Source organism: Lissotriton vulgaris, unplaced genomic scaffold (assembly GCF_964263255.1).
Source record: "Lissotriton vulgaris unplaced genomic scaffold, aLisVul1.2 SCAFFOLD_830, whole genome shotgun sequence".
Lineage (NCBI taxonomy): Eukaryota > Metazoa > Chordata > Amphibia > Caudata > Salamandridae > Lissotriton > Lissotriton vulgaris.
The window spans coordinates 679,371-694,397 of NW_028254425.1; the positions used below are offsets into that span (position 1 = coordinate 679,371).

The 15,027-nt window shown below is 43.3% G+C and overlaps 1 protein-coding gene across 1 annotated transcript in view; it reads right to left on the reverse strand.

Moving 5' to 3' along the window:
* LOC147659533 (solute carrier family 23 member 3-like) overlaps positions 1–15,027 on the reverse strand; it is a 260,327-nt gene that overhangs the window by 173,132 nt on the left and 72,168 nt on the right. Inside the window, exon 5 of the mRNA XM_086951665.1 lies at positions 3,458–3,639. Within this exon, the coding sequence (XP_086807791.1) occupies positions 3,458–3,639 (182 nt within the window). The remainder of the gene's footprint in view (positions 1–3,457; positions 3,640–15,027) is intronic.

The window sequence follows — 15,027 nt, forward strand, 5'->3', positions numbered from 1 at the left end:
TCTAAAAGAGTACTCTTGTAACCTTGTCATTAGCCTCACTATCCTGGGCGTAGCATTTGATCCTCCACCCGGAAACAAAATCCTGATTAAGGGTTTACGATCAGTTTTAATTACAAACCTCGCACCCCAGATGTAATTCCTTAAAAAATGTTCCACACCCCACACACACGCCAGCAACTCCCTCTCAATTACAGTGTAACGTCTCTCTGTAGCATTCAATGTTCGTGATGCAAATGCTACATTCCATTCATCTTTGCCAGCAACTTGGGGTAGTACACAACTGAGACCATAAAGACTGGCATCAACCGTGAGCACACACGTTTTCCCAATAGAAAACGGTTTGAGAGATGGAGCAGCAACCATCTCTTTTTTTAATTTCCTCAAATGCAATCTGCTGTCTAGTGCCCCATACAAATTCAACATTTTTCCTAGCCAACTCTCTCAAAGGTTCCATTTTTTCAGCAAAGTTTTTTATGAACTTGCTGTAATATTCACATAACCCTGAAAAGGAAGGATGTTTTTCTTTTGAATCTGGAGACGGTGCCTTAAGTATTGCATCTACAAATGATCTCTTTGGAACAACACCTTCCTTAGTCAGGGTATGTTCCAGGTACTCATTCGATTCTTGAAACAATTTACATTTATTTCTCTTGAGAGTAAGGCCGTAATCTTTGAGAATCTCACATACCCTCTTAAGAAGTTTTGAATGTGTTGTTCTGTCAGGTGAAAATATCAGTAATTTGTTTTGAAAACACTTCACATACGACTCTATATCTCTAAACAAATGACACATTGACTTTGAAAAACTGAGGCCTCGGACGCCAAACCAAAAGGCATCCTCCTGAATTGAAACAGACCAAAAGGTGAGATGAAAGTCGTCATGTGACGAGATTCCAGAGATAACTCAACCTGATGATAAGCCGACCTAAGGTACAGAGTGGAGAATATAGTAGCACGCCCCAACATGCTAACCACCTCATTTATGTTGGGTAACGGATGACAATCTATCAATATGTTGGCATTCAAAGCACGAAGGTCAACACATAATCTCAAGGAATTATCCGATTTACGCGCCAAAACTATCGGAGAAACCCACTCCGATGATTCTACCTCTTCAATCACACCCTCTTGCAGCATATCTTTCAAAGGTTTCCCTAGTTATTCTCTCATATTTAAAGGAACACTCCTAAGTTTCTGGTTTACAGGTATGGCATTTCCTTTTAATTTGATTTCATGACGAAAGCCTTTGCGCTTTCCAAGAGAGTCTGAGAATACTTCCGGAAAATCCTTTTCAGTGATAACTAATTCATTCTCCATAGGCGTCTTTTCCTCAATCACCATGACCGGTTCACTGTTACGGGGGTTGAGAATTATTCCTAATTTCCACTGATCACGCCATCCCAGTTCATTAACCCCTTTCTTGGCAACATATAATTTTATAAAGGCTGTTCTCCCTATAAACACAACATCTGAAGCTACAAAACCAGTTAAGTCTATAGTAGAACCATCAAAACTTTGTGCTATGATGTCTGGAGGATTGAAATCATTCAATGACATGACATTTCCATATTTCTCATTAAAATACATCTCAGTTATAATGGTCCAGGGAGATCCTGAGTCTGCTATAAGCTCAAGTGTCTTACTTAAAAATGTAACCATACATTTAGGAAAACACAAATTCTCTTCTAATGCACACACATCAATTATGGATACAACCAAACCTTTTTTATCACAATGTTCCCCTTCTGATGAAACAAATTCACTTACACATGAACCATCATTATTTCTACTACTAGATACATTCTTATGTAGATCAAAGGTCCTTCTCCGGTCATCTTTACACGTTTTGGCAAAATGCCCAACGCGTCCAGATTTGATGCATTCCTTCCCTATAGCAGGACAACATTTAAAGGATGCCACGTGGTTGGTACTTCCACACCTAAAAAAAACCACATTTTTGTTGAACTGATGTGTAGATTTTGTAGGAACATATTTTTTAACAGCACAAACTTCATCCAAACATTTACTATTATCTCCTTTAGAACTAACATCATCAATAGTCTTCCTCCACTTGTCAGACTGCTCGAAGGCTTTAGCTGTTGCAATAGTGTCATGCAAATTAGGATTCCCTAATATCCACAGCTGTTCTTGAGTCTTTTTGTTTTTAACATTAACAGTTATTTGATCCCTGATCATTTCGTCAGCAAGGTTGCCAAAATTACAAGAAATCACTAAACTCCTAAGGGCTGTTTCCCTCGTCGCCAATGTTGAATTCCAACAATCAATGCAGGAAATATTAAAATGTAGAAAATCTAGTTTATTCCAAAGAGCACAGTACATCTGTTCCAGCTCAGGTCCAGATCAAGAATGCCCCAAGCACATTCTAAGCGATGTCACTAGAACAGCAATGCATGTGCCACAGATTGAATGTACACACTCCAATTTAAAGGGCAACACAAATTAAAAGACCAATACAAAACTATAATACAGGATGTAACAGGAAAGAACTCTCCAGGGGACCTCTTCCTGTTTCCATACGGCTTACCACCACCTTTGAGTGAGCGGTTTAATGTTAATGTTTTGTGGTCACAAAACATTAAAGAATTTGTATTTGGAAGGACGCCCTAACCTCTTCCATGCTCATGACGAGCTCAGCTCGTCATGAGGCACAGTACAGCTGCACTCATGATGAACTGAGCTTGTCATGACCGTTGGAACGTTCACACGCAGGGATAATTACCCCGCTGTGCTGAACGTTCGAAAACGGGTGTGGTTGTGACGAGCTCTGCTCGTCATGAGTGGAGCTGCACTGTGCCTCATGACGAGCCAAGCTAGCCACAAGCACAGCGGTGCCGTGCGAGGCCTCCCTCTCCCGCACAGCGGGGGGGGGGAGGGAAACACCCCGCAGCGAAGGGGCTAAACACAACCATTCTAAATACCTATTCTGTATGGTTAATTAGCTTTAGTACATTCCAAAATGTGTCTTATTTGTTGCAAACCTACAGATTTACCACATCTGATGGTTTAGAACCGTTAAAAGAGTATGTACATGAGGTACTTAAAAATCTTTATTGATGTCAATAATATTGATTGCAAAATCGACCAATATTTTACAACCAGTAAATAGAACATATGGCCCTGTAACATAAATACTAGAGCAATTAATTTATTTGGAAATGTTGTACAACCCTGAATCACAATTGTGTGATAGTGCTAGTTTTATTCATTTTTGGTGTGTTAGGGTCAGTGCCTGCTATACTCATAACATTGCCTAGCTTTCCTACTTTCCTGAAAGCAACATTTTATGGAGTCTCTTAGATGTTGGGTTCTTTGCTGGTTTAGAATTTGAACGTTTTTGGTAACACTCTTATGACAAATGTGAAGATCTTCAATCTTTTTTAGTGTGCAATTTTTAAGGTGGAACCCCAGTATAGTTACCAACGTCAGGCCAACGTACAGCAGTGCTGCGCCCCAGTGAGCAGAACTGGCTAGAGCAGCCTCCCGGTAACTGGACAGTCCGATGATTGACAGCGTGGAGGCCAGCACCATGGGCCCGGAGCGCTGGACGACCAGACCACACACGCCACTGATGGCGAACAGCACCTGCAGCATCCCAGCAGTGAGTGTGGCTCCAGAGACCTGAAGAAGAGATCAAAGCGTCATTGTGCATCTAGTGACCATCCACACTTGATAATGGCATCACTTCTGGACCACATGCCAGAAGCATCTGAAAGAGCACTCTGGTCCACATGCGAGCAGCATCCTAAAGAGATCTCTGGACTACATGGAGCAGCATCCGAAAAAACTGAACCACATTTCAGCAGCATCTGAAAGATCACTCTAAGCCACATGCCAGCAGCATCCGAAAGAGCACTCTGGACCACATGCTAGCAGCATCCGAAAGAGCACTCTGGACCACATGCTAGCAGCATCCGAAAGAGATCTCTGGACTACATGGAGCAGCATCTGAAAAAACTGTCTGAACCACATTTCAGCAGCATCTGAAAAAGCACTCTGGACCATAGGTCAGCAGCATTCCAAAAAGCACTCTGGACCACATGCCAGTAGTATATGAAAGAGCACCCGGGACCACATGCTAGCAGCATCCGAAAGAGCACTCTGGACCACATGCCAGCAATATCCGAAAGAGCACCTTGAACCACATGCCAGCAGCATATGAATGAGCACCCGGGACTACAAGCTAACAGCATCCGAAAGAGCATTCTGGAGCACATGCCAGAAGCATCCGATAGAGCACTCTGGACCACATTCGAGCAGCATCCGAAGAGATCTCCGGACCACATGCCAACAGCATCCGAAAGAGATCTGTAGACCAAATGCTAGCAGCCTTCGAAAGAGATCTCTGGACCATATACTAGCAGCATCTGAAAGAGATCTCTGGACTACATGCTAGCAGCATCCAAAAGAGGTCTGAGCTCTTCCAGAGGACGGTACTGGTGTATACTTTAGAAATTTGGACCAGAGAAATGCCATGATGTTCCTGTAAGTAGGTGTTACATACACCTGGCTTACTTCTGAAGTTCCAGCACCATCCGAAAGAGATCTCTGGACCACATGCTAGCAGCATCCGAAAGATCCAGGGCCACATGCTAGCAGCATCTGAAAGAGTACCCTGGACCACATACCAGCAGCATTTGAAAGAGCACCCGGGACCAAATGCCAGAAGCATCCGATAGAGCACTCTGGACCACATGTCAGCAGTATCTGAAAGAGCACCCGGGACCACATGCTAGCAGCATCCGAAAGAGCACTCTGGTCCGCATGCCAGCAGCATCCGAAAGAGCATCCTGGAACACATACCTACAGCATCCAAATAGCAGTCTGGACCACATGCCAGCAGCATCCAAAAAAGCACTCTGGACCACATGCTAGCAGCATCTGGAAGAGATCTCTGGACCACGTGCCAGCAGCATCCGAAAGAACATCCTGGAACACATGCCAACAGCATCCAAATAGCAGTCTGGACCACATGCCAGCAGCATCCAAAAGAGCACCATGGACCACATGCTAGCAGCATACGAAAGAGATCTCCGGACCACGTGCCAGCAGCATCCGAAAGAGATCTCTGGACCACATGCCAGCAGCATCCGAAAGAGCACCCTGGACCACATGCCAGCAGCACCCGAAAGAGCACCCTGGACCACATGCCAGCAGCATCTGAAAGAGCACCCTGGACCATGTGCCAGCAGCATCCGAAAGAGATCCCTGGACCACATGCCAGCAGCATCCGAAAGAGCACCTTGGACCACAAGCCAGCAGCATCTAAAAGAGATCTCTGGACTACATGCTAGCAGCATCCGAAAGAGATCTCCAGACCACATGCTAGCAGCATCCAAAAGAGATCTCTGGACCACATGCTAGCAGCACTCGAAAGAGATCTCTGGACCACGTGTCAGCAGCATCGGAAAGAGATCTCTGGACCAAATGCTAGCAGCATCCGAAAGAGATCTCTGGACCACATGCTAGCAGCACTCGAAAGAGATCTCTCGACCACGTGCCAGCAGCATCCTAAAGAGATCTCTGGAAGAACACATGCCAGCAGTATCCGAAAGAGCACCCTGGACCACGTGCCAGCAGCATCCGAAAGAGATCTCTGGACCACATGCCAGCAGCATCCAAAAGAGATCTCTCGACCACTCGCCAACAGCATTCGAAAGAGATCTCTGGAACACATGCTAACAGCATCCGAAAGAGATCTCTAGACCAAATGCTAGCAGCCTTCGAAAGAGATCTCTGAGCCATATGCTAGCAGAATCCGAAAGAGATCTCTGTCCCACATGCTAGCAGCATCCAAAAGTGGTCTGATCCCTTCCAGAGGATGGTACCGGTGTCTACTTTAGAAATTTGGACCAGAGAAAGGCCATGATTTTCCTGTAAGTAGGTGTTACATACACATGACTTACTTCTGAAGTTCTAGGAGTAAATGAGATCTGCTCATGGTGAAAAGGTTTTGTGGTTTGGGCCTAAAGGTAGAACCACTTTAAAAGCGAGCACGCGCCACATCTGATATCATAGATTATCTATCTCTCATCTTTTGATTGTGGTCTCCAATATAGTAAGGTGCTGCTGACCGCACGTTATGTCATATCTTGTATGCTTTGCATTTAGTCCTTGCTGCCTGTGTCTGTAGTATCTGTGAGGCAATGGAGAACCCTGGTGTGAAGCGGAGACACGAATTAGAACCTAGCTATGGGTGATGAGAGACTTCCGCTCATGTGGAGTGAGAAAGTCTTCTGAGCAAGAAAGAAGAATTTCTTTTTTGAGTCCCCTCACTCACCAAGGTTTGCCCTTGGTGACATGCTTCATCATAGGGGTCCTCTCAATCCGATGCGGATTGAGGCGTGCTGCGACTTGCAAGAATGGTAGCAGCACATATGTGAGAAAAGATGTAGTGCAGTGATGTGGAGTGGGAAAAGAAAATGTTAAAAAAACCGAACTAGTGGGCGAAAAAATGTATTCTAGCTCCTAGTCGGTATGTTTAAAAACAGGGTTACATACTAGGGAAAACAGCATAACCATGATGAGTTAGACGTCTCTAGTATTAGTCGACATGTTTCAAGTCTCCCCAAAGCTCTTCCTCAGGACCACACAGGGACCAGCCCTGTGCGTATCACACCTAAGTGACCTATAAGTGAGGTAGATAAAGAATTTGTGAAATGTAGAGTGCCACACCTAATGTGCGTGCACTATTGGTTTAATACATACGATTTTACTAATTGGTACATAGTATCTGTAGGAAATAAAACAGAACATTGATAGAGTAACAAGCACCTACCAGAAAACTGGCAGGCATCATAAATATATGCGTCATTCTGATTCATATAAATGCTCCTCTATGGTGTGTGTAGTTTATCATCTACAGTGTATTCCATCTAGCCTTGCATGGTCAATGTCTCCAGTGGAGATCGTAATTTTAGTGCTTTTAACATAAACATAGACACCACGTGACATACTACACCTAAAGAACAAACATGAACATTGAAGTCACATACTTTATATGAGGCTCAAATGTGCCCCATGGTCTGGAGGGGTTCATAGTCACACTGCAATATTAACGGTAACAAAGTGTGGTTAATATTAGCCCTGTAAGAAACGCTGTAAAAAGTGCTGTAAAAACAGGGCTTGTCTGGCACATCCATGTGGCCATCAAACCACTCGGTTGTAGCTGCGTTGTAAAGGAAAAAAAGGTTGGAGGAACTTACTTTAGCTGAGCACATGCTGGAACACATAAAACATCTTGACAACCTGAAAAACAGGCTGCTAAAAAGGAACAACGCTGGGCCTTTAAGTTACGCACAGTCACCCAAGGTATGAATGATAACATCCCTTGGGGTCAGTTTACAAAGTAAAATCAATCAGTCTGGGTTAATGAATCTGATCAAGGCATGGCAGGTGTACCCCTGTATTCATATCCCCCAACAACTACCAGCTTATCAAGCGTATCAGCCATGACCTAGTTTTGCAAATTTAACACATGACGAAAATTGGTTTTTCCAGTATCTGGCTTTTTCTATGTAATGTGTCAAGCCACTTGACTCATTGCATATGCATATGTATCATCTCTCATACCTGAAACAATATAGAGACTACATACACATGGTTTGTTTTTTCTTTCATTTGGCAAATTACATTCGCAGTTCCTCTGTGCTCTCTATATACATAAATATATATACTTTTTTCTAATCAGATCTTTTGAGTCAGGTTCTGCCACGTTTTACATTCAACTCGGTATCTAACATGCAAAAATTCATACACCCAGTATGGCCGCCATTGTTGCAAATTACCAGTGGCCATTTTAGCACAAATCCGGCTTCTCACGAGAATTTCTAATAATTGTTTTTTTTCCATATTTTGTGCCTAGCAACAGGATTTCCAGAAAGACCAGATTGCCTGTAATACATACATTTATTATACAGGTGTACCGTCTCTTATACCTGCATAACTACATATATAGAAACTGACATTACGTGTTTTTGTTTGGGTTTTTACATCCGCAGTTCCTCACTAGAGATATATATATATATATATATATATATATATATATATATATATATATATATATTTACAACACACAGTTCCCATCCGTGGAGCTGCTACGTAAATGAGGACACTCAAGCCCAATTTCTCGATCTCCGCTTATGTTTATTTCCTGCGCACACACACAGCTAACAAGCAAACGCGTTTCGGCGTTGCCGCCTTCGTCAGTGCTCGCCAACGGAGCCATTTTTTTGGGCTTAAATAAAGTTAACATTCAAAAAACCATCACATGTTAAAATAGTAAACATAAAAGAGGCACACTAAATTCATTTACATTTGGCAGCCATCTTTAGATGGTTAATTCACCATCCGCAATCTAATATGCTGCTAAGGATATACCCTCATTAACTAGAATTGCATTATTTTTTACAGCGTGTTTTAATTAATCTGCGTTTTTCTGAAATATATACAAAGTTATTAGCTTAGAACATTTTATCAGTATCTTGCTCCATTCATTTCCGCTGTATATTACATTGTATTCCCTTGCCTAGTTTGGGATATAATCTCATTGTTTAAGCCCTGAATGGGCATACTCACGCATTCTTTATGCAGAATGCGTCAGTAAACAATTTAAGGAATGTGTCTCAGGGTATCTATATAGTGCCCTGAATGGGCTTCTACTGGTCTCCATATACTTCGGAGTGATACCCTTATTTGGTGGAGGGGGGGGCAGCGTGCAGTATCATAATTCCTTTGAATTTATTCAAAGAGTATTCGGGATGGGGTTTTACATATATACAGAGTTCGTGGCATTGTTGGACCTTGCCTATAGATGTGCCCACATCTCCTCTTCATTGTTCAGGCCTGTCGGGGTCTTGGTCTGCAACATAATAATGTAGCGAGATTCCAACATTCGCAACTTTCTCACCCAGTCCCCTCCTCTTTCAGTCTTCACCAGCTGATCCAATATGAAAAAGGATAGCAAGTTGTTGTTGCTCTGATGTTCTTTTTCATAGTGGCGAGCCACTGGGTATGTTTGATCTTTCAAATTGATGGCCCTCATATGCTCGAGGACCCTCAACTTGGTCTGCTTGATGGTACTGCCCACGTATTTCTTTCCACATGGGCATACCAGACAATAGACCGTAAAATCGGAGTTGCAGTTCAACAATTTCAGGATTTTTTTCTTCTTTTGCCCCCTTCCTGGTACCTCATACTCTTTCACTTTCTGGGAATTTTTGCACGCCTTGCATTTCATGCACGGGTAAAAACCCAATGCGGGTGCTTTTTTTCTTCTCTTGTTCTCGAAGTGGCTACTTACTAGATGGTCCTTCAGTGAGTGACTCCTGCGATAGGTAACGAGTGGGTAATCAGATAGTGACTTCCCTACTATACTATCTGATTTCAATATATTCCAATTCCTGCGTAGGATTTGGAATACCTCCGTTGATTTATCGTTGAAGTTGGTTATCAGCCTCAACGAAGCATCTCCTGTTTTAACCTTGTCTATCAAGAGTTCCTTCCTTGGACGTGCGTCACTTCTCCTCTCTGCCTCATCTAAGACCCCTCTAAAGTAGCCTCTTCTCTCAAATCTGTCTCTGGACTCTTTTTTAGCCTTTTCATACTCTTGTGCTGTGGAGCAGTTACGCTTAATGCGCAAGAACTCCCCCAATGGTATGTTGTTGACTACCGAGCGGGGGTGGCAACTTCCGGCATGCAAAATTGTATTGCCGGCGGTCGGTTTCCTATACAAGGATGTTTCTATTTTATTATCTTGTATATAGACCCTTAAATCTAGATAGAAAACCTCCTCTCTGCTGTTGTTGCTCGTAAACCTTCTCAGCCTCCTCCTGCGATCCCCGCCACACGATGAATAGATCATCAATGTAGCGGGTCCACAGAGAGATTTTCTCCACCCATTTTTCATTGGGTCCCGCCCAGGCCACGTGCTCCTCCCACCAGCCCACAAATAAATTTGCGTAACTGGGGGCGAAGCACGTGCCCATCGCGGTCCCCTGCAATTGTAGGTATAACTGGCCAGAGAACAGAAAAATGTTATTTTTTAGGCAGAATTCTGTAAGGGACCCAATGAAAAATGGGTGGAGAAAATCTCTCTGTGGACCCGCTACATTGATGATCTATTCATCGTGTGGCGGGGATCGCAGGAGGAGGCTGAGGAATACATAAGAAGCCTCAATGAGAATAACCTCAATCTAAGGTTTACGAGCAACATCAGCAGAGAGGAGGTTTTCTATCTAGATTTAAGGGTCTATATACAAGATAATAAAATAGAAACATCCTTGTATAGGAAACCGACCGCTGGCAATACAATTTTGCATGCCGGAAGTTGCCACCCCCGCTCGGTAGTCAACAACATACCATTGGGGGAGTTCTTGCGCATTAAGTGTAACTGCTCCACAGCACAAGAGTATGAAAAGGCTAAAAAAGAGTCCAGAGACAGATTTGAGAGAAGAGGCTACTTTAGAGGGGTCTTAGATGAGGCAGAGAGGAGAAGTGACGCACGTCCAAGGGAGGAACTCTTGATAGACAAGGTTAAAACAGGAGATGCTTCGTTGAGGCTGATAACCAACTTCAACGATAAATCAACGGAGGTATTCCAAATCCTACGCAGGAATTGGAATATATTGAAATCAGATAGTATAGTAGGGAAGTCACTATCTGATTACCCACTCGTTACCTATCGCAGGAGTCACTCACTGAAGGACCATCTAGTAAGTAGCCACTTCGAGAACAAGAGAAGAAAAAAAGCACCCGCATTGGGTTTTTACCCGTGCATGAAATGCAAGGCGTGCAAAAATTCCCAGAAAGTGAAAGAGTATGAGGTACCAGGAAGGGGGCAAAAGAAGAAAAAAATCCTGAAATTGTTGAACTGCAACTCCGATTTTACGGTCTATTGTCTGGTATGCCCATGTGGAAAGAAATACGTGGGCAGTACCATCAAGCAGACCAAGTTGAGGGTCCTCGAGCATATGAGGGCCATCAATTTGAAAGATCAAACATACCCAGTGGCTCGCCACTATGAAAAAGAACATCAGAGCAACAACAACTTGCTATCCTTTTTCATATTGGATCAGCTGGTGAAGACTGAAAGAGGAGGGGACTGGGTGAGAAAGTTGCGAATGTTGGAATCTCGCTACATTATTATGTTGCAGACCAAGACCCCGACAGGCCTGAACAATGAAGAGGAGATGTGGGCACATCTATAGGCAAGGTCCAACAATGCCACGAACTCTGTATATATGTAAAACCCCATCCCGAATACTCTTTGAATAAATTCAAAGGAATTATGATACTGCACGCTGCCCCCCCCTCCACCAAATAAGGGTATCACTCCGAAGTATATGGAGACCAGTAGAAGCCCATTCAGGGCACTATATAGATACCCTGAGACACATTCCTTAAATTGTTTACTGACGCATTCTGCATAAAGAATGCGTGAGTATGCCCATTCAGGGCTTAAACAATGAGATTATATCCCAAACTAGGCAAGGGAATACAATGTAATATACAGCGGAAATGAATGGAGCAAGATACTGATAAAATGTTCTAAGCTAATAACTTTGTATATATTTAAGAAAAACGCAGATTAATTAAAACACGCTGTAAAAAATAATGCAATTCTAGTTAATGAGGGTATATCCTTAGCAGCATATTAGATTGCGGATGGTGAATTAACCATCTAAAGATGGCTGCCAAATGTAAATGAATTTAGTGTGCCTCTTTTATGTTTACTATTTTAACATGTGATGGTTTTTTGAATGTTAACTTTATTTAAGCCCAAAAAAATGGCTCCGTTGGCGAGCACTGACGAAGGCGGCAACGCCGAAACGCGTTTGCTTGTTAGCTGTGTGTGTGCGCAGGAAATAAACATAAGCGGAGATCGAGAAATTGGGCTTGAGTGTCCTCATTTACGTAGCAGCTCCACGGATGGGAACTGTGTGTTGTAAATATATTACGCGCTCCACCGCGCGTTGAGGAGGCACCCGGAGTAAAGTGGAGCGGCAGGAGGTGGTTTGGAGTTTTGGAATATATATATATATATATATATATATTTTTTTTTTCTACATCGGACCTTTCAATCAGGTTCTGCCTTGTTTCACATTCACATTAAATTGAACACACAAGAACAAATACACCCAACATGGCAGCCGATATTGCCATTTTCTGGTGGCCATCTTAGTTCTGTACATATCCAGTCAACACAGCGATGACTGGGTGAATGCGGAAGTATTTTAGCTAGCACCCGAGAATAGATGCGTTAATATGGGGTACCCAGGGGTGCGAGTAGGTGTATTACCGGTGAGGCATGCTCAGCTGAAGTAAGTTCCTCCAACCTTTTTTCCTTTACAGCACAGCTACAACCGAGTGGCTTGGTGGCCACATGGAGGCAGCAAAAAAGCCCTGTTTTTACAGCTTTTTTTACAGCGTTCCATACAGGGCTGATATTAATCACGCTTTGTTACAGTTATTATTGCATAATGTGACTATGAACCCCTCAACCCCTCCAGACCATGGGGCACATTTGAGCCTCATATAAGAAAAAGAAGAAGTGACATTTATAGAGCGCATGGCTACCCATGGGCATCCCAGCGCTAGGAATGAAAGAAGCTTCTGAGACCTATCTGGGAAAGAGCCAGGTTTTCAACAGCTTGCGAAAGGTCATATGGTTAGTTTCTTTCCGCAGCTGAAGAGGAAGAGAGTTCCAAAGCTTGGCAGCATTGTAGGAAAAAAGCTGACCTCCGCTTCTGGCTCTTTTGATCCCTGGAACAAAGGCCAAGTTCAGTTCATCCGATCATAAAAGCCTATTGGCTCGATAAGATTTGACTGGGGGAGATGATCTTAGGTCCCTTCCCTCCAAGCAATTTGTGAGCAATACAGAGAGCTTTAAAATGGACTCTCTCCCGAATAGGCAGCCAGTGTAGAGCTTTCATGGCAGGTTTGGCTGACTGTCAATAAGTAGTTCCCATAAAGGTTCTTGCTGCGCAGTTCTGAATCATTTTAAGCTTAGAAAGTACTGCCTCTGTGGCACCCAGATAGAGTGCATTGCTTAAGTCCAAGTGTGATAGAATAAGCCCTTGGACTACAATTTTCCTGGCTTGAAAGGGAAGTAGAGGGAGTACTTTGCGTAGCATTCTGAGCATGCCAAAGCAGGCAGCAACTACCTTTCTGGCTTGGACTTTGAGTGTAAGGTCTGAGTCCAGCCAGAACCCCAGACTCTTTATATTTGGTTTGGGAACGGGTGCTGGTCCCATTACGATCAGCCACATCTCAATTGGTCTAAATAGTGATGGGTTACCAAGGAGCATAAACTCTGTCATGTCCCCGTTCAGTTTAAGATAGGAATAGTTCATCCATTTAGCCACTTCTTCGAGACAGGTACAGAGGCGGGGTGAGGATGGATCAGGATGGTTAAGTGAAACCACTAGTTGAGTGTCATCAGCGTATGTTACGATGTTCACTCCATAAGGCTGTATGATCTCTGCCAGTGGAGCCATATAGGCGTTAAAAAGCGTTGGGCTCAAAGAAGAGCCCTGTGGAACTCCACACAGACGGGGCAAGGGCTTAGAAGTGGTTTCACCCTCAAATACCTGGAAGGATCGTCCCTCCAGGAATGACCTCAGCCAAGTTAACGCTGTTCCAGACACACCCAGATTTCGGAGACGATCAATCAAGATACTGTGATTTACCGTATCGAACGCCGCGCTCAGGTCCAAAAGGATCACGGCAGATGATCCTCCAGAATCGAGAATTTTCCTCGATTCTTCTAAGACAGCATATACAAAGTATGTTATTTCCATGTTCATGTTTGCTTTTTAGGTGTAGTATGTCACGTGGTGTCTATGTTAATGTTAAAAGCACTATAATCACGATCTCCACTGAAGACATTGACCATACGTTCTTCCTCCTGCAAGGAATGATGGAATACACGGTAGTTGATAAACTACACACACCATAGAGGAGCATTTATAGGAATCAGAATGACGCATGTATTTATGATGCCTGCCAGTTTTATGGCAGGCGCTTGTTACTCTAACAATGTTCTGTTTTATTTCCTACAGATACTATGGACCAATGAGTAAAATTGTATGTATTAAACCAATAGTGCACGCACATTAGGTGTGGCACTTTACATTTCACAAATTCTTTATCTACCTCGCTTACAGGTCACTTAGGAGTGGTACGCACAGGGCTGGTCCCTGTGTGGTCCTGAGGAAGAGCTTTGGGGAGGCTCGAAACATGTCGACTAATATTAGAGACGTCTTACTCATCACGGTTATGCTGTTTTCCCTAGTATTTACCCCTGTTTTTAAAAATACCGACTAGGAGCTATAATAACATTTTTCGCCCACTAGTTTGGTATTTTTAATATTTTATTTTCCCACTCCACATCACTGCACTACACGTTTTCTCACATATGTGCTGCTACGTAATCTTGCAAGTTGCAGCACGCCTCAATTAGCAGCGGATTGAGAGGATCCCTATGATGAAGCATGTCACCAAAAGCAAACCCTGGTGAGTGAGGGGACTGACTTTCTCACTCCACTTGAGCGGAAGTCTCTCATCACCACCAGTCAGTTGGAAGAGCTCAGAAAGGCTGCAGAACATATTCCTGGTGCGGTGCAATTACATGAAGCTCGCTTTAATAAATTGAATTAAAGCTACAACTATGCGTGGACTTCCTATGCATCTTAACAACAGGCCTTCTAGGTAAATGTTTGATTCTAGAAGCTCTTCTCACACATCGTCTTGACAGCTCACGCCTTCTAATAACTATATGCAAACTTGCAACCTGTCTACTTCAACACTTGTACACTTGTGTTAGGTCTTTAGGGGGGATGATGAGTGTGTGCAGTGTTACATTTTAAAATCCTTAGGCTCAGTCCTTTTTTAAATGAAGAAGATCAAAGTGGCCAATTCTTTGTAGAAAAATAGTTCTTTATTAATGATGATACAAACGTGGACAGCCGACACGTGTTTCGCCCCTGACGGGAGAGACGAGCTGTTTGG